Source organism: Mytilus edulis, chromosome 12 (assembly GCF_963676685.1).
Source record: "Mytilus edulis chromosome 12, xbMytEdul2.2, whole genome shotgun sequence".
Taxonomy (NCBI): domain Eukaryota; kingdom Metazoa; phylum Mollusca; class Bivalvia; order Mytilida; family Mytilidae; genus Mytilus; species Mytilus edulis.
This window is the reverse complement of record NC_092355.1, coordinates 71283582-71305720: the sequence shown is the minus strand read 5'-3', so window position 1 is coordinate 71305720 and position 22139 is coordinate 71283582. Positions and strand designations below refer to the sequence as shown.

General features: G+C 32.8%; 2 protein-coding genes across 2 annotated transcripts in view; one reads left to right on the top strand and one right to left on the bottom strand.

Moving 5' to 3' along the window:
* The window catches only part of LOC139499281 (uncharacterized), a 740979-nt gene that overhangs the window by 437340 nt on the left and 281500 nt on the right, over nt 1-22139 (bottom strand). The gene's annotated exons all lie outside the window — the stretch shown is intronic.
* Nucleotides 15319-21916, top strand: LOC139499048 (uncharacterized). The gene is made up of 3 exons (XM_071287712.1): nt 15319-15433; nt 18876-19202; nt 19752-21916. The coding sequence occupies exons 2-3, from the start codon at nt 18878-18880 to the stop codon at nt 21713-21715; spliced, it is 2289 nt and encodes a 762-aa protein (XP_071143813.1). The 5' UTR covers nt 15319-15433; nt 18876-18877; the 3' UTR covers nt 21716-21916.

Below are 22139 nucleotides of genomic sequence, written 5' to 3'. Positions count from 1 at the left end.
AACTGTCAGTAGTATAAAAACTTTAAATCTTAACATAAAATAATAGAGAAATTTATCCTCCTACAAAACAACAGTAACACATTTCCTTTGTTTCCACTGTAATTCATATTTTTCTGTATTTGTTTTATACCATATACTGTTACTTTACAGCTGTACAACTGTATCATTTGCTATTGATGTATTTGTCTGTAAACCTTTTTATCAGCACGTTTTTTTTCTCCTGAATATAGCATATATAACCTATATATATATATATATATATATAAGGTACGTTTAAACAAGTGACAACTCTATAACAGATCCATCCGTTGGATCATTAGTGAAGGTGATACACAGCTGAAAACACATACTGAATTCATAATTACTATAAATATCAAGACAACAATGTTAAATCTGCAAATGTTTGGAAGCAAATTTGTGTTCTTCCCCTGTTGGGATTCGAACTCATGCTATTGGTATATCGAGACAACACTGCCATCACTGTATCTAGTGCTCTAGACTACTCAGCCATATATATATACATATTATAGACAAACAGCAATCTATGGTGGTATTTTATTTTAACCTTGATTATTTGTGCATCCTAGGCAAAAATGGATTTAAATCCAAAACATCAGATTGTTTTTGTTCAGTAAAATGAAGATAGAAATTGAAAATAAGAAACAGACCAACTATACCAACAATAAATTCTGTGGCTTTGTGGTGATTACTGATCATTTTGTCTAGTTGACTTCTGTATCCTCAGACAATACTATTCCAATGTTTATCTTGAACAATAATTTATTGGCATTAAATCTTTTTATTGAAGATTTATATATGCAATATATATATGCAAAGGAGAAATGGTGGAGCGGTGAATAATTAATTTTCATTTTCATTTTGGACATTGACAATATTCACATTAAAATGTGCTATTACAGGTACAAAGTCCTTTTATACCCAAAGACACCAGACAAAGTATGCTATTAAATAATTTTACATATTTTTAATTGATTAGGAACACTTTTGAAAGTTTGACGAATACTTAAAATGTTTCTAACAAGTACAAGAAATTCAGGAAATCAAAATTAAAGGGAGATTTGCTTGTCATGTTTTTTATTTAAATTTAGGTGTTTTCACTATTATACACAAACTTGCTTACACTAAAAGAAGAATCATGGTTTAGCTAGGTTGAATGTACACTTTTACTAGGAAAATAATTATGTTTTTACATATTTGTATTTGATTACCATATGATTAAATGTATTAACTGACTTTTACATTTTTGTTATTCATTCACCCTACCTGCATGCTCGTTTGCAAACGGCAAGAACCAATTTTTTGCATGTCCCTGCCATAGCGAAAGGGGCGATAAGTTTTACCCTTGTCTGTCTGCATGTCCATACATCCCATTATTTGTTTCTGGTCTCTAACTTTAGTTACCTCAAACAAATAATATGAAACTTATACACAATGCTAATAACCTCAAAAAACAGATCAAGTTTGAATTTTGATGGTGTCACTTTATCCGTTCTATAGTTATGCCCCTTTGCAAATTGAAAAATTACTAGTTTTTTGGATTCCGTTCTCTAACTTACGTTTGCCTTAACCAAATGTTATGAAGCTTATACACAATGTTTATTATCTTAAAACACAGACCAAGTTTGAAATTTGGTGGTGTCACTTTTACCGTTCTAGAGTCATACCCCTTTACAAATGGAAATATTGCTGAATTATTGGTTTCTGTTCACTAACTTTAGATTCCCTCAACCAAATGTTATGAAACTTATACACAATGCTAATAACCAAAAAAAAACAGATCAAGTTTGAATTTTGGCGTCACTTTTATTAATCTAGAGTTATGCTCTTTTTCAAATGGAGAAATTGCTAAATATTTCGTTTCCGTTCTCTAATTTAAGTTTGCCTCAACTAAGTGTTATGAAACGTATACACAATGCTTATTACCACAAAACTTTGATCAAGTACAAATTTGGGTATTGTCACTTATACCGATCTTGAGTTATCTCCCTTTAACATGGGGCATCATCTGTGTCCCATGAACACATTCACCATTTATTATTTCATCTTTTGATACTGTGAATGTTAACATAGCTAGTAATATTTTTACTGTCAATTATGGTTATACCCTCAAGGAAAGGTCAAATATCTTCGGGCTAAATATTACAAAGTTGAGCCTTAATGATCCACCATTTTCCACTTCAAGACTTCTAAAACTGTCACAATTGATTATATGATCCAGTCAAAAATTTACATCCTGTATAATTTCAACTTTAGGTTTTGTTTACCCATTATGATGTTGGTAAATGTTCTTATTTGGGCAGATAACTAAGCAACAAACTTACAGGGTGACATCCACATAAGTATAAAACTCTAAGTTCATTATCTTTGACCTGTCTTATTCATGATGTGAAATATGTTTTAACAGATATTAAATGTTGAAAAGAAAAGCATTTAACACTTACAGTCCTTAAAATATTGTCAAAAACATAAAATTGGTACTCTAGGGTTTGACATGTGACTGTATGAGATTTTCCAAGTAGATTGGTCCATTGTATGCTTATTTAAGACACCATTGACTAAAAAAATTGGTTAAGGAGTTAAAGTTATTTTAAGGAACTGTTAACCGGGGTTATGCCATCAAAAGAGTAAATCTCTTCCGTCAACACCTACCAAATTTATGCCTTTTTTACCAAAACAATTTTTCAACTATTGATAGGTCCTATACATATAAGGGTTTCTAGAATATCACAAAACAAGTAGTGAGGTCAAATGTTAAGGTCAACCTTACAAAACTATAACACACACTCAAAACCCTTAAAATAATGTTAAAAACACATGATTCCCTCTCTGACACATGACCTTGTAACATTTTGTCTAAATCATTGGTCCACGATGTCATTACAAAATACCCCATGGGTGTAGGACCTTTGTTTCGAGAGTTAAAGGTAATGTTTTTTTCAGAAACAGATAACAGGGGTTATGCCCCTTACGAATAGGTCAAATCTCTTTGGGTTATGCCCCTTACAGATAGGTCCATTATGACCCAAAGATTTTTCACTATTTACCATTTCTGTAAATATTATCGATTTTGAGATATCCAGTAAAAGGTTTTAAGGTCAAAAGTCAACCTTAAAAAGCTTAAAAACACACTAAAAATTCTTTAAATAGGTCAAAAACACATAATTTGCTATCTGGGATATGACCTTGACCTTGTGACCTTTGTCAAGGTCATTAGTCCGAAATGTCATTGCTGAAGATCCCATGGGTTTAGGACCTTTGGTTGTATAGTAAAAGCTGGTATTGTCTTTCCAGAAACCTAAAACTGGGGTTATGCCCCTTAAAGAAATGTCAAATATCTTCGGTCAAATGTAAAAAAGTTGGGCCGCATCCATCTCAATGTTTTTCACTATTTACTATTTTTGTAAATGCAATCGTTTTTTGAGATATCGACTAAAAAGCTTTAAAACACACTGAAAATCCTTCAAATAAGGTCAAAAACACATAATTCGCTATATTGGACATGACCTTGACCTTTGACCTTTTGACCTTTGTCAAGGTCATTAGTCCCCAATGTCATTGCTGAAGACCCCATGGGTCTAGGACCTTTGGTTATATAGCAAAAGCTGAATTTGTCTTTTCAGAAACCTAAAACAGGCTTTATGCCCCTTAAAAAAAGGTCAAATCTCTTCGGTCAAAATGTAACAAAGTTGCGCCGTAATGACCCAATCATTTTCCACTATTTGAATCCTCTGTAAGTATTAAGGTTGCTTAGATTATACCATAACAAGGTGTTAGGTCAAAGGTCAAGGTCAACATACACATTTGACCTTGAGGTATTTTTCAAAGTCACATGAATTGATGATGAATGGTGAAGATCCTAGGTGTCTACGACTTACGGTTTCTGAGTTTTGGTGGCCAACCGACACCGGTTAATTTTGATAGGGGCATAACCCTACCAATGAGTCGTTGAATCTTTTCGAGACAAATGTAACGAAGAACCGGGGTCTGTTCTTGAACAAATTCCACCCTTTGGTTTTTTTCTACCTATTATGGTTACGGTGTTGGAACGATAACAAGGTTTTTGGGTTTCGGAGGGATTACTCCGAACCGACAAAATATTTCGACTCACAGGGTGAGTTCCGGATAGGTATTCATGACACCGATACAAAGTGTGAATATGAAAGCGACACGTCTTACGGTTAACGCGGTTAAATTTGTCAAAGTTTGGCGGAAAAAGAATAATAATAATAATAATAATTAAACTGTCAATTGTTCTTGAACAATTGAGAGGTCTTTCCTTTTGTAATGTAAAATACATGTTCTAATAGATGTAGAATAAAATTGAGAAAGGAAATGGTGAATATGTCAAAGCGACAACCACCCGACCATAGAGCAAACAACAGCCGAAGGCAACCAATGGGTCTTCAATGTAGCGAGAATTCCCGCACCCGTAGGTGTCCTTCAGCTGGCCCCTAAAATATGCATAATAGTACAGTGATAATGGACGTCATACTAAACTCCGAATTATACACAAGAAACTAAAATTTAAAATCATACAAGACTAACAAAGGCCAGAGGCTCCTGACTTGGGACAGGCGCAAAATTGCGGCGGGGTTAAACATGTTTATGAGATCTCAACCCTCCCCCTATACCTCTAGCCAATGTAGAAAAGTAAAAGAATAACAATACGCACATTAAAATTCAGTTCAAGAGAAGTCCGAGTCTGATGTCAAAAGATGTAACAAAAGAAAATAAATAAAATGACAATAATACATAAATAACAACAGACTACTAGCAGTTAACTGACATGCCAGCTCCAGACCTCAATTAAACTGATTGAAAGATTATGTCTTCATCATATGAATATCAGGTACAATCCCTCCCGTTACGGGGTTTAGTATCATACTATCATAAAATATATGAGAAGAACATAACCCGTGTCATGCCAACAACTGTTTTTTTAGAAATAAATGTGTTTAGTTCCGATGCAAAGACCCTATCAGTGAATCAATGTTAAAGCCAAAATATGCAATCTTTAATGACCTGACAACAGTATCGTAACTATATCCCCTTTTAATAAGTCTATTTAAAGGTTTTGTTAGTTTCTGAGGAGAATACTGACATTTTTGTGCTTTATAAAGAATATTTCCATAAAATTTTGGATGTGAAATACCTGAACATATAAGATGTCTGCATGTTGAGTTATATTTACGAATTATTTCCTTATACCGGTGATAAAATTTAGTAAATGTTTTGACCAGTTTGTGATATCGAAAACCCTGGTGTAATAATTTTTCAGTAATACATAAATTTCTCTCGCTAAAATCTAATACATTGTTACATACACGAGCGAATGTATTGAAAAGCTTTAAAACACACTGAAAATCCTTTAAATAAGGTTAAAAACACTAAATTCGCTATATGGGACATGACCTTGACCTTTGACCTTTTAACCTTTGTCAAGGTCATTAGTCCCAAATGTCATTACTGAAGACCCCAAGGGTCTAGGACCTTTGGTTATATAGTTAAAGCTGATTTTGTCTTTTCAGAGACCTAAAACAGGCTTTATGCCCCTTAAAAAAAGGTCAAATCTCTTTGGTCGAAATGTAACAAAGTTGCGCCATAATGACCCAAACATTTTCCACTATTTAAAACTTCTGTAAGTATAATGGTTTTTGAGATTATCCCATAACAACGTGTTAGGTCAAAGGTCAAGGTCAACATACAAATTTGACCTTGAGGTATTTTACAAAGATACATAAATTGATGATGAATGGTGAAGATCCTAGGTGTCTACGACTTACGGTTTCTGAGTTTTGGTGGTCAACCGACACCGGTTAATTTTCATAGGGGCATAACCCTACCAATGAGTCGTTGAATCTTTTCGATCCAAATGTAACGAAGAACCGGGGTCTGGTCCTGAACAAATTTGACCATTTGTTTTTTTTCTACCTATTACGGTTACGGTGTTGGAACGATAACAAGGTTTTTGGGTTTCGGAGGGATAACTCCGAACCGACAAAATATTTCGACTAACAGGGTGAGTTCCAGATAGGTATTCATGACACCGATACAAAGTGTCAACATGAAAGCGACACGTCTTACGGTTAACGCGGCTAAATTTGTCAAAGTTTGGCGGAAAAAGAATAATAATAATAATAATAATAATAAACAGAAGAAATACAGTAAGGTCTTTCCCTTTTGTAAAAGGAAAGACCTTAATAATAATAATAAACAGAAGAAATACAGTAAGGTCTTTCCCTTTTGTAAAAGGAAAGACCTTAATTAAAATGTCAATTGTTCTTGAACAATTGATAGGTCTTTCCTTTTCGAAATGTAAAGTACATGTTCCAATAGTCGTAGAATGCATTGAAAAGCTCTCAAACACACACAAAACCGTTAAAAAATGACAAAAACAACAAATTCGATAATTTGGACATGACCTTGACTTTTGACCTTGTAACTTTTGTGAAGGTCATTGGTCCACAATGTCATTATAAAAGACCCCATGGGTCTAGGACTTTTTGTTCAAGAGTTAAAGCTAATTTTACCTTTTCAGAAACCGTTAACGGGGGTTATGCCCCTTAAGAATATGTCAAATCCTTTCGGTCAAAATGTAGAAAAGTTGTGCCTTAGTCACCCAAACATTTTTCACTGTTTACTATTTCTGTAAGAGTAACCGTTTTTGAGATATCGACTAAAAAGTTGAAAGGTCAAAGGTCAAGGTCAACCTTAAAAAGCTTTAAAACACACTAAAAATCCTTAAAATAAGGTCAAAAACACATAATTCGCTATCTGGGACTTGACCTTGACCTTTGACCTTGTGACCTTTGTCAAGGTCATTAGTCCCAAATGTCATTGCTGAAGATCCCATGGGTCTAGGACCTTTGGTTATATAGTAAAAGCTGATTTTGTCTTTTCAGAAACCGAAATCAGGGGTTATGCCCCTTACAGAAAGGTCAAATCTCTTCGGTCAAAATGTAACAAAGTTGCGCCATAATGACCCAAACATTTTCCACTATTTAAAACTTCTGTAAGTATAATGGTTTCTGAAATTATCCCATAACAAGGTGTTAGGTCAAAGGTCAAGGTCAACATACAAATTTGACCTTGAGGTATTTTTCAAAGATACATGAATTGATGATGATTGGTGAAGATCCTAGGTGTCTACGACTTACGGTTTCTGAGTTTTGGTGGTCAACCGACACCGGTTAATTTACAGAGGGGCATAACCCTACCAATGAGTCGTTGAATCTTTTCGATCCAAATGTAACGAAGAACCGGGGTCTGGTCCTAAACAAATTTCACCCTTCGGTTTTTTTCTACCTATTACGGTTACGGTGTTGGAACAATAACAAGGTTTTTGGGTTTCGGAGGGATTACTCCAAACCGACAAATTATTTCGACTCACAGGGTGAGTTCCAAGTAGGTATTAATGACACCGATACAAAGTGTGAACATGAAAGCGACACGTCTTACGGTTACGGAGGCTAACTTGGCGGAACAAAAAGAATAATGATAATAATAATAATAATAATAATAATAATAATTAAAAACCAATTGTTCAGAGAACCATTGATGGTCTTTCCACCAGTAAGGATCTTTTTTTATATGAAAATATTAAAAATTTGGTTTTAAATGTCAATTGAACCGTCAAATGAAAGCTTATTGAACGTTGATTCCAAAAATGTATGGTTTCTATGGAAAAAGATATAGATAAGGGAGATAATTGTTTACTTCCGGTTCAAACAAAGTAATTTCCGGTATAGTTTGATAGTTTAATTGACACTGATTCCAAAAATATATGGTTCTATATACTTTTACATTTATTTAGAACAAAACATAGCTACTTCCGGTAAACAAAAGGTCACTTCCGGTTGGCTTTTACAAGGTCACATTGCTTGCAAGCTATTGCAAAAAGTCCCATGTCTTTATCATGTATACATATGAGGTAAAAGCAAAGGTCAAAATCTAGAACGTTAATTTTGCCAATGACCTTGAGCTCAATTTCAAGGTCATCAACCAAGGACCTCAAATCAAAAGACTTTAGTCCTCTACTTTATATTGTTTATGAGTTATATTTCCATACATATGATATTAGATATAAAAAGGGGAAAAACTCGCGTCAAATGTCTACGTACCCTTTCGACTAAAATTTATGTGTTACTACATGTCGTAACTAACAATTTTATGAAAATGTTTTGTCAATATCTTATATGATTTCTGAAAATAAGAGATAACAAGCCAAAATCAAAATTTTGATCATGACCTTGACCTTTGACCTTGACCTCATTTTCATTTTTTTGGACCAAGGACCTCAAAACAAAAGACCCTAGGCCTCTAACACTTATGGTTTTCCAGTTAAAAATGCATATCACTTATATCAAATATAAAAGGGGAAATAACTCTCATATGGAGTCTCCGGATAGCTTTGGTCAAAATAAATCAAATCATCCTGAGGATAAAACGAGCAATTTGGAAAAATAAATTTGTCGGTTTCTTATACGGTTGCGAATATTAAGCGATAACAAGAAAAACAGTGTTCGGGGAGATAACTCTTACATTGAAAAGATTTTGGTTACGCGGTGTCAGTTTCAAAAGCGTATTAAATGCTAGATATCATATACCATATATCTAAGCGACATCTTGCGAAGGAACAAAAAGTTGGCGGAAGAAAAAAAATAATAATTAAAAACCAATTGTTCAGAGAACAATTGAAGGTCTTTCCACCAAAACAATGTATTTTAATATGAAAGGTGTAAAAATAGGTTTAAAATGTCATTTCAATCGTCAAATGATAGCTTATTGTACGCTGATTCCAAAAATATATGGTTTCTAAACAATATTTTTTTAGATAAGGGAGATTTCTTACTTTCGGTTTGAAAAACTCTATTTCCGATAATATTTGACTATTCACTTGACACTGATTCCAAAAATATCTTGTTTTTTATACTTTTATGTAATAAAGTACAATAAATAGCTACTTCCGGTTTACACAAGGTCACTTCCGGTTGTTTTTTTAAGTTTAAATGGTTTGATACCGTTTGTCACAAAGTCTCATGACTTTATTATGTATACAGATGGGGTAAAAGCAAAGGTCAAAATCTAGAACGTCAAATTAAGCTATGACCTTGTGATCAATTTCAAGGTCATTAACCAAGAACCTCAAATCAAAAGACCATAGGTCTTAATTATGTTTAGTTAATGAGTTATATCACCATACGCGTATTTTTAAATACCAAAGGGGAGAAAACTCCCTTTCACATTCAACGTACCCTTGCAATCAAAATTTACGTGTTACGACATGTCACAACAAACGATTTAGAAAAAATAATTTGTCGATATCTTAAACGTTTTTTGGAAATGAGTGGAAATGAGCCATATTCAAAAATTAGAATATGACCTTGACCTTTGACCTTGACCTAATTTTCATTTTTTTGGACCAAGGACCTCAAATCAAAAGATCCTAGGTCTCTATCAATTATGGTTTACCAGTTAGAAATGCAATTCACTTATATCAAATGAATAAGGGGAAATAACTCTCGTATGGAGCATTCATATCACTTCGGTCAAAATAGGACAAATCATGCGAAGGATATAACGAGCAATTTTGTAAAATAAATTTGTCATAATATTTTACGTTTGCGAAGGAGTTGCGCTCACAAGGAAAACAGTGTTTGGGGAGATTACTCCTACAAAGAAAAGTTTTCGGTTACGCAGGGTAAATTTCAAAAGCGCATCAATTGTTCGATATCATATACCAAATATCTAAGCGACATATTGCAAAACAAATGTTTATCGCAAGAACAAAATTAGGCGGAAGAAAAAAAAAAAAAAAATTCAGAGAACAATTGAAGGTCTTTCCATCCTTTTTGATATGAAAAGTTGTGAAACTAAGTTTAAAATGTCATTTCAATTGTCAAATGATAGCTCCTAGTAAGCTGATTCCAAAAATATATTGTTTCCATACATTTTTTTTAAATAAGGGAGATAATTTGTTACTTCCGGTTTGAAAAATGTTACTTCCGATTATATTTAAATATTTACTTGAAACCGATTCCAAAAATATCTGGTTCTATATACTTTTATCTTAATAAAGTACAAAAAATAGCTACTTCCGGTTTACAAAAGGTCACTTCCGGTTGTTTTTTTTCTAGGTTAAATGGCTTGATACCTTTTTCTAAAAGTTGTATATCTTTATCATGTATACATATAGAATAAAAGCAAAGGTCAAAATATAGAACGTCAAATTAAGCTATGACCTTGAGATCAATTTCAAGGTCATAAACCAAGGACCTCAAATCAAAAGACCATAGGTCTTAATTATATTTAGTTAATGAGTTATATCACCAAACGCGTATTTTTTAATACAAGAGGGGAGAAAACTCCCTTTCACATTCAACGTACGCTTGCAATCAAAATTTACATCTTACGACATGTCGCAACTAACAATTTAGTAAAAATAATTTGTTGATATCTTATACAGTCTTTGGATATAAGTGAAAATAAGCCAAATTCAAATATTAAAATATGACCTTGACCTTTGACCTTGACCTAATTTTCATTTTTTGGGACCAAGGACCTCAAATCAAAAGATCCTAGGTCTCTATCACTTATGGTTTATAAGATAGAAATTCATATCACTTATATCAGATGCATAAGGGGAAATAACTCTCATATGGAGCGGTCATATCGCTTCGGTCAAAATAGGACAAATCATGCGAAGGATATAACGAGCAATTTTGTAAAATAAATTTGTCATAATCTTTTACGGTTGCGAAGGAGATGCGCTAACAAGGAAAACAGTGTTTGGGGAGATAACTCCTACAAAGAAAAGTATTTGTTTACGCAGGGTAAATTTCAAAAGCGCATAAACTGTTCGATATCATATACAAAATATCTAAGCGACATATTGCGAAACAAATGTTTATCGCAAGAACAAAATTAGGCGGAAGAAAAAAAAAAAAAAAATAATCAGAAGAAAAACAATAGGTCTTTCCACAGAAAAGTGGAAAGACCTAATAATCAGAAGAAAACCAATAGGTCTTTCCACGGAAAAGTGGAAAGACCTAATAATCAGAAGAAATACAGTAAGGTCTTTCCCTTTAGTGAAAGGAAAGACCTTAATAATAATAATAATAATAATAATAATCAGAAGAAGAAATACAGTAAGGTCTTTCCCTTTAGTAAAAGGAAAGACCTTAATTACAAAATATAAAAAGAAGTAAAACTACCGAACTACTATGAAAATCCAATACGGAAAGTCTGTATTCATATGTCAGAATCAAAAATTGAAACACATCTAACAAATGAATAACAATTCATACTTCTGACTTTGTACAGTCATTGTCTGATGTAGAAAATGGTGGATTAAACTTGGCTATATAGCTGGCTAAGCCTCTCCCTTGTATGACAGTCGCATACAAATCTATTCAGATTGAACACTCATATAATTTATTTGATTAGTATCAATACATATTATACCTTAGAGGTAAGGAAAATTAAAATTGAAATATCTATTACATATATATACTTACATGATACCAGGTGACATACTATGAAAGATATATAAACTGGTTTTAAAACAACAGTTTTGATGTCAAATTTTTCCATTTTACAATATATCGATTTCAACAATATATAATATTTCACTTATGATATCAAATACCTAACATTTGTGTATCTTCACACTTCGACAAAGCATTATCTCATGTGTATAATGTAGATGTTACCTTAAAGGCAAAACAAATGACATCAATGATTTTGTTTATCAATCGGGACCTTTTTTAATTATTCTAAACGGGAAATCAAGATTTCAATGTATTGAACAATATGCATCATAAAAACAACTTCCATGATAAACAATAATAATTGTACAAATATTTTAACCTAAATTGTCATTTTAAACTTATATAGTCTTAGTTGACTGATTTGAAATCTCCATAGGAAAAAAAGCCAGAAAAAAAGCGGTTATGCTTTAAGTTTTCAGTAGTGATGCAGATCGATAGTGCTTACAGGCATTTCAGATCCATCCAAACATGACGAAATAAACAACAGCGTTCGACAACATTAAAAAGCTTACAGACACAATCAGACAAAATGAGATTTATTCAGTCGAAATAACGTTAACAATTTGGCTGCAATATCAAGATAAAATATAATGGAGACAGCTTCACATATGCCCTTTCTCTGTTTAGATTATACTACCAGATGGGGACATAATTTAAATTCTGCACGACACACGTGCGCTCGATCTATACAAGCCTGGGTTCCTCTCACAAACAAACAAAAGTCAAAAAGCAAAAAAAGGTCCCGAATATGTTTATTATTTCTAAAGTTGACATGATATGCAAACTCAACATGTATGCTCTAAAACTTTTTTGTCTATTGAAATAGATATATGAAGACTTGCTTTGTTTTGAATCAATTGTACAATCTCCAATGAATTTTGCCAGCTTTTAAACATGTTCATTTTATAGTCTAATTACTCTAATCTGCCTACGAAAGAGAGAAAAGAGTTGTTTAACCAGAAACTAGAGTGTAATATGAAATATAAAAAACAGCTATATCGATCAGTATTCTATAGTACTATTTTAAGCTAAAACATGGCTTACAATTTTTCAAGCGAAGCATTCGTAAATAATTTTTTTGTTAGTGTTTTTGTAAATTAAATAAATGATTTTACGCTTGTGTTTCAGGTAAGGGTGACGGTTGGTACCTATTAAAACGTTTAAACCCGCTGCATTTGTTTGCACCTATCATACGTCAGTAACTTGATGTTCAGTAGTAATATTTGTTGATGTGATTTATAAGTGTTTCTCGTTAATCATTTTTGTATACTAGACCGTTAGTTTTCCCTTTTGAATGGTTTTACACTGATCATTGTTTCGTGTCCTTTGTAGCTTACTGATCGGTGTGAGTCAAGGCTCACAAATCGTTATTTGGATGGAGATTTGTCACATTGACACTCATACCACATATACTTATTTATATATATATATATATATATGTAACACTTCATAACGTGTGCATCCCCCATCGTTTCCGATTCCCCCAATCGTGTCTATTTCCCCCAGAAGTGCCAATAATATTCAATATTGCCCAAACGTGTCCGATTTCATAACTCCAAAACGTGTCCGATAATTGTTTTTCGCCTAAATGTGTCCACTTTTAAACACCAGAACGTCTCACGGATTTTAGTACTTATACACGTATGTCCATAATGACATCAATAACATTCACGACAGTTAAATTATGGGGGACACAGTTCATGAAGTGGTAATTTATTAGCATTAGTTTGTCCAATGTCAGTTGTTAATGATTATCCTAACTAAACATTTAACCTGTAACATATAAACTTTTGACTGAAATTGCTTATTGTCCAGTTACAGGTATATCATGCCCATTTAGAGCAAACATACACATGTTTTAATTACAGTTGAATCAATCATTTACTATGAAAATTATTGTATAACCCAAATTATTGTATACTAATGCACTTCGAGAATATTGAACGGCGGGCTTTCAGTCGAATTGACCTTCTTTTTTTTTAACAGTTCTGGTATTTTTAAATTAATTTTAGGTAACGAGCATCACTAAAGACACAAGAAGAAGAAACATAACGTCCAGTGCCAAATGTTTTATTCGTAATTTAAACGACATAATGTAAAACGATATATTCATTAGATTCTATTATCATAACGTGAATTTAAGAGTGGGATTTATTTTTTTACGGTTATTTGTAACTCATAAAATTGAGAATGGAAATGGGGAATGTGCCAAAGAGACAACAAACCGACCATAGAAAAAAACAACAGCAGAAGGTCACCAACAGGTCTTCAATGTAGCGAGAAATTCCCGCACCCGGAGGAGTCCTTCAACTGGCCCTAACACTAGTTGGGATTTTAATCTTAAAACATAATTGCAAGTCAAGATAGATATGTTAATGACTGAAGTAGGAAGCTACTTCAATTTCTGTTTTGTAATAGAGGCTCTTTGAAATAATTTGAAATTTTAAAATAATATTGCCTTTCAAAATATAACTGATGGCACATTATAAAAAGTGAAATGCTACAACGATTTTAATGCGCAAAGAAAAAAGACCTAAAGTAATTTATTCTAGTATTTTAATGAAATAGTAAAAAATCGTAAAATGAGTATACAATAATAAAAGAACAATAACAAAATAACCTACATATTTATAATATGGACAGGAATGAAAATTCAAGTAAAAGAAAACAAACTTGAAATGGACAGATTTGGGAGAATTGACATGTTTGGACATTTATACAAATGACACGCTTTGGCAACCTTTTACAACTAGACATGATTTACAGTTTATTGACGTCGATGTGGACACGTTTTGGGGACTCGGACACGTTTGATGGGAACGACACGACTGGGGGGGGGGGGGGGGAGGACACGTTCTTGAGTGTTACATATATATATGATAATTTATCGTCGCTGGGCTTCCAAAATGTGTTGTATCATGTTTATGACAAAAAAAAAACAACATTCTTACAAAATGTTCTATGATAACTTGCACTTTATTGTATTTGGCTGTGAAAAAAACTTGAAATTTCTCTATCTTATAAAATCAACCTTTATTCCTGTTATTTTTACATAACTAAAAAAATTACAAGCTTTAATTCTCAAAATTGATGTTACAACTATTTTAAATTGACATACAACATTTGGGAACCAAACTTCACAAAACATTTGAGATTGGCAATTTTGTCACATGCCTTATTTCAATTGTTTTGATTTGTGTGAATGTGTGATATTTTGGATTTCAGAGACTTCCTCCCGCCAAGCCGGTTTGTGTGAAAAAAGTAATTTTTGCAACAACAAAAAGTCATATACGACATTTTGGAAGCCCAGCGAAGTAATTGTTCTAAGACTGTAGGTTTTATGTCAATTTTATATAGAGAAAAAAAAACTTATTTGTTTAATTTCGGGGCTTTTTAATGAAAAAGAAAACAAGTTGAATCAGTAAACCATAAATCGGATCATTTGAAACTTTATAAAAGAAAACAAACTTTGATCAATCTTTTCTATTTTAGATATTGCTTATTTAAGAACAAAGTATATATACATTGTTTCTTCGTTTAACATGTTTAACATGTTTAATAACGACACACAACCTAGATAAATAACATTGATTCGAATTTACGGGCAATTATAGAGTTCAGCAAATGGTTGCATTCATTTCACAGACAAGTCAATGTTATCTTTTTTAAACTCTACATACGTTCGATACAGTAAACAATTTAGATGTAAATTATCCTGTACAAATCAAGGTTACACTTCTGACGTCATGTAATATAATGTATTTGTATAAAATGAAAGTGCGCATATAGGACTGATGGAGATTGGAGCTATGCATACGAATGCACACTAGAATATCTGTAAGACTTAAAATATTCAATTTTAGGTAAGACGTTTTATTTACCTTTGACATAGACTATTTTATTTAAAAAAAAATAACTTTAAACTTTCGATGTTCATTAGATTGAAATGTAAATAAAAAATCCTAATCATTTATGTGTTTTTTTTTCATATTAGAAACAAAAAGTTTTCAATGTAGAGATTGAAAGATAGTTTGTTTACGTATGTATGTTGTACTGTTATACCACTGTCCAGGTTAGGGGGAGAGTTGGGATCCCGCTAAATGTTTAACCCCGCCACATTATGTATGTATGTGCCTGTCCCAAGTCAGAAGCCTGATATTCAGTGGTTGTCGTTTGTGTATGTGTTACATATTTGTCTTTCGTTCTTTTTTTTATGTGAATACGGTCGTTAGTTTTCTCGTTTGAATTGTTTTACTTAGTCATTTCGCAACCTTTTAAAGCTGACTATGCGGTATGGGCTTTGCTCATTGTTGAAGGTCATACGGTGACATATAATTGTTAATTTGTGTGTCATGTAAGTCTGTTGTGGTCATTGTTCTCATTGGCGATCATACCACATGTTCTTTTTTATACATAATAATATTGTCACGAAATGGGGATCCCTTGAAATGGAACTTGTTTTCCCTAAAATTGTGTGATGATGTTGTTATAAGCTTACCGTTAATTGACTGTTCCTATTATCTATTTCTTGTGTAACTATGTTTGTTAACTTTTTATTATTCTTGCCTATATTTTAACAATCGGAACACCTGTTAATTGTATACTTCAAATGACGTACAACACAATGACGTCATAACCTATTTTGTTATGACTTCGGCTTCGGATTTGATGATTTCGGTGAATGGTAAGCCAAAATGGTAAATGGTAAGCCGAAATGGTAAATGGTAAACCAAATCGGTAGATTGGTTTACCTAAGTATAAATACGGCGGATAAAAACCGGATAAGACTTCAGTACGACTTTACCCTGGACAAGTATCACAAGCTAATTCCAACCGATTTAAATATACATGTATTGAAACCATTTACCAGACTAAGTAGTAACAAGACTATTTCCGTATAATGTGGGCTTGTTAGTTCCTTAACAAGTTGCATTTAAAGAATAACTTCTCGAGAGAAACGTTATCTTTTGACATTGAATTTGATTGACCATTTGACGATTACCAGACTATAGTTCGTAAACTTTTGGGTTATATACTCCCGCTATCCATTTTCTTTAATTCACGATATTCTTAGGTTAATAAAGTATTTAATTGTTAGACTAGAATACTGCTGAGAGATATCATATTTGTGTGAATTGTTGATATTAAATGCATCTAAAAGTAAATACAAGTTGATTTTTATTTAACGAGTCTGTTATTCTTACAAAAAACCTAAACAGAACCAAACTGATACCTACCGAAATACCAAAAAGTAACACAACAACCTTTACAGAACAAACCTTAGATCTACCGGAATACCACAATGTACCACGATACCAGAGTACCACGCTACCAAAGATGGTCGCCAGTTACAACTTTAGTTCATATATATACCTATACATTTTTATAAAACACGTTCTTATAGCAACACACTAAGGGTTACACATTCATAGTTTAACACCAAAGCCTGAACGCTCGGTTTTCGTTACAATATATACATTGTATCACTACACATTTTGTATATATGCTGTACTCCCTGAAGAACGGCATAGACAACAACTTATAAATCAACATACCATACATTTCAAAAAGTTTGTGTAATAGTTATCCCACGAGGACGCAGTGTGTCAGTGTCAGATGACCCCAATGGCCGGAGGCCAGATGGTGATCTGACACTGACACACCAAGTACTTCTTTACCGACTCGCCCCTCTTTTGAAAAAGTAATAAATCAAATTTAACAATCAGTCTGACAACTCACTTATTGACGAAAAGGGTTTAAACCCCACTGAATAAAGATCTGCCAAGTCGCCACACTTTTGAAAAGATCGTGCTTCCTTTAAGTATGTTGAATAACTGGTAGTTGGTATCCTGTCGTCCTGGTGTAGTGGTATGTGTCGTGAGTTGATATGCTAAAGGTCTTGAGTTCGAATACCAGCATAGACAATGGATTTTTTCTACGTAAATTTTGATAGTTAGTCGTTTCCGTATAATCAATTAAACGTTTTATTATGGAATTGACATTCCCGACAAAAGTTCACAGAACAAAGGAAAGCATGCAAAACAAAACAAATCAAGCTGGAGTCATCTGGAAGGGGTGATCCGGCTGAGATCACCCCTGTTAGAACAAAGGAGTTGGGATGTAACGATCGATAAATCGACATAACAAGAAGCTACCTGTATAAAAAACCTCTTTCAAATGAATGTTAATTTTGATAAGCATAATGAACGTTTTGCACTTATTCACATAATAGAAGTATATCGTTTTGAAAAAAAGAAATTATTGTACAATTTCGATAGCAGTCTCATTTATTTAAATACATGAACAGAAAATAAGAAGATGTGGTATGAAAGGCAATGAAAAAACTGTCAACATTATTTTATTTTTATTACACACCTGGCGTGTCAGTATTGCCCAAAGCAAGTCCTCATTACGGTATATTGCAAACAACTATAAGCTGCCTTCTTGATTATATTATTTAGTGTTGGTTTTTATTGCCATTGATGAAGTGTCACCCGATTAATTATTGGTTGGCATATATTATGCAAAAAACAACTCTATTTATCACAATATATAATTTCTTTGAAAGTCCAAACTACATACAAATAGAAGATCGAAAATAGAAGTTCTGTTCAGTTAAAATAAGCTTATACAAATAATTTGCAATGTATGTTAAATAACGTGGTTGTACAAAATATAGAATAAAAATATTGAATCAGTTAATTATGCGAGGCTTGAATTTCAAACTTACTATATTTTCGGAAAACGTTATATAGGTCAGGTCAATCAATACACTCTACATATAGTACATGCACGTGTAAACACACAGGTGAAAGTAAACACAAGTGACTTTCTAGTTGCAAATAAGACGTTTGATAATTCCTATATTATACATTGATAAGTATTGAGTGAATAAGATGCAATTATAATATCTGAACAAGGTAATAATGTTGTTACTATGCTATATCCATAACATACAACTGTGCAAAAGTGAAAATTAATATGACCTAGTTTCGCAGTAAAATATACGTAGTGAAATACGAATAAAATGAATCAATGAAGGCTATTTTTAGAAAAATTTGAATTAATAAACGTGGTACGACCATCGAATTTCAGGTTGTTTTCATACACCAACTATATCCGTATAATAATATGAAAATAAAAAAAGCGTAGGCTTTCTTACATCAAAATCTACTGTCATATAATTTCAAGTTTCTCATATCAACATGAAAACGTTTAAATCATATATCCTGTGTCTGTCTGGTTTATTACCTGATATTTAAGTGTTATTTTTTTTACATTTAAAATGTTTTCTTGAATTTGTAGAAATGTTCAGTGATATGAATTCTTTAGAAGTGAATGAAAACATTTTCGGCATGAAAAAGATATCATATTGGGAAATATATGGTGTCAAACGGTTTCCATATCCAGGAAACCGTAAACACTCCCCAATTCTTAGTCGGTCTTTTAGTGGACAGATTATAATAACTAATGATGTGTTTGGAATGACGATTCATCAGTTCGAACGAGAATACAAACAATGTTTAAAAAGACTATTTGCCAAGGAGCAGTGGATTTTAAATTTGCAGTATCCTATTAAATCTTCACGGCAATATTTAGAGTATCTGGAGAAGTGCACTTGCCATAACGAAGGTACGCATCAATAATTGTTAGACGTGTATAATAGTTTATCAGTTCGTGTCTTCTTTTTGATAGTGTTTCATCAAATTTGTATTAATAAATGGATAATATTTACTCACCAACGAATTAAGAATTGAGATGTTTAAGTCATATTGTATCATGATTTTCTTATGATCGTCCTTAATACAAGTTATTTTAGGTAAACTATATGTCACGTCCCTGAATCTAGCAATTATCTATACAACATATTTTTTTAATAAACATAAGCAACACAACAGGTGCCAAATGTAAAGACCGATCTGCTTATCCTTCCGGAGCACCTGATATCATCCCCAGTTTTTGGTGGGGTTCGTGTTGCTTAGTCTATAGTTTTCTATGTTGTGTCTTGTGTAATATTATTTGCCTGTTTGTCTTTTTATTTTTAGCCATGGCGTTGTCTCTGGTAAGTGTTTGTTTTCAGTGTAACATTTAAAAGTTGTTTAAGAGGGCCTATTTAAATAAATCGTTCCCATTACATGATATGCATGCAATTAATGTTTGTTTCCGTTGAATTTTATACAGGTTATATTACCTGTCAATCGTCTAATTTGACAGAAAAAAGATTTTTTGATAATCTAGTGAACGTAGTTGGTACCGAAATAGAAATACGAAAAAGACAGCGTTTGTTTGTACTGAGGGACAAAGTCGACTGCGAAATGAATACAAAAATAACATTTATAACAAGTGGCAGTATCGCTGAAGGTTTGGACTTACCAGGAAGCGATCTAGATCAAATGTTTCTTATAAACGGTGTAAAAATTGTTGATGAAAACATTGCAGATTTTCAATGTTTTTGTACAACATTGGTAATGGAGATCAATTCTCGACTTCCAGGGTTTGTAAAATTGAGGTTAGTACATGTGAGTGATGTAGAATCGCAAAGCATTTTCAATATTTTAGATTGCATTAAATCCACGGATGGAAAGTTATACTTGTCAACTAAATTGTTTATAAGCAATATTACTGGGGTTAACTTTTCTACACACCAGGTAACAATTCATGGCCCATGTATATCTCAGAGCTTAGAAGCGGTTGATTTTGCATACTGCTTGCGAATAAGATATTGGCCTGACGTTGCAAGACGTTGGATTTATAGACACAGACAACAGTGGCCATGTTCTGCGGTAATCAATGAAATAATTCAAAGTGGATGTTTAGTGGTTGCGGTAGGTCCAAAAAATGTAGAAGAAAATGATTCTCTCTGGCGATTGTCTTTTTCAATATCTGAAAAGAAACTTCTACACTCTTTCAACTACACTCAGCTATTATGCTATGGATTACTTAAATTAACACTCAAACGCTTTATCAACAAAATCCACAAAGCTAAAGATTTATTGTGCTCTTACTTTATCAAAACCTCTTTATTCTGGTTGTCCGAGGAAGTGTGTATTGAAACATTTCGAATTTCAAACTTACTCATTTGTTATAATCTTTGTCTCGACAAACTCATGATGTGGGTTAGGGAATGCTACTGTCCTAACTACTTTATACCTGAACATAATATGTTTCTAGGGAAATTGAATTATACAAACAATAAACCTCTACTGCAAGTGCTTCAAGCTATCAAGAATATTGGAATCGAAAATGTAAAAGAAATATTTCTACAGGAAGATAGATTTACTAGTATGTATCCTACACTAAAACTAGATCTTTTGTTTTATAAACTAGCAAAGATAACGGCCCCGGAACACGAATATAATTGTTATCTAACATTGAACCTAATAGAGTCTTTGTTGAAATTTGAAACATCTGCATATATAATTGGAATATGTGAAAATTTCAAGGCCACAGTAAATCAATATTTGATACAGTGGCTTCCGTCACCTATACCGTTCATTTCATCACAAAAAGAAATGTATCAGTTAAACAAATCACGCCACAAATATTTGAAAAACGGATTGATGTGCGATGCAGTGTCTGGTTGGATCTTATATGCTTCGTTCTATTATAATGAAAAGCAATACAACGAATCGCTTAAAATTGCAGATTTTATATTATCCCGCTGTATTCCTGGGTTGCTTCGGTTACACCGTGTTGCTTATCCACTTAATGAAATCATGAAATATTCACAAGAATTAGGCCATGAAAGTGAAATATTAATATCAGATAGGATGAGATTATTTACCATCTACAGTGTAAGATTCTTACGTTATTCTCCGTTAATGCCTGACGAACTTGAAATGGAAGTGGAAATGTCAGATATATATGTTCCTCCTCTGGTCATGTGTTATTGTCTACGATTTTTGTGTTTTCATCATCTTGGGGACGACCACAATAAACAACAAGCATTGGAAGATTTACGTATCACTATACTAAAAGGAATCGTGTTGCCGATTAATCAGCTATCCGACTCGTTAACAATACTTGGTGTATGTTACAAGCTTAATGGTAATACAGAGGCAGCTATTCAGTGCTATGATCAAGCTTTTTGTTGTGAGGGAAGACTTTGCACGTCAACAAGAAAAAGAAAATTGCAAATTTTTTAAGTTTTGTAAATAATTTTTTAACCTATATTTATTTTAGAAATAACAACGTGAACAACGTTAAACAAATATTTACTTCCATATAAAATGAAGGAAAGTCATGAAAAGAAAAAAGGGTATACTGTTTCAATAGACACCAACTATAGACTGTATGAACTGGTGTGTGTACATACTTTTACTAAAGTTTAAGTGACCGGTGTTTAAAACTAATTAATTTTTATTTTTTCCTTTCATCTGGTGATATGAATGATAGTCTAACTGTTTATAAAAGGAGATGAGGTATGCTTGTCAATGAGACAATTGTCAAACAAGGTTTAAATGAATTGGAATTAAGCAATTGAAATGAAAGGTACGACCTTCAACAACGTGAAAACCGAAAACAGTATAGTCTGCTATAAAATAACCTACATATAAATGTTTAAACACT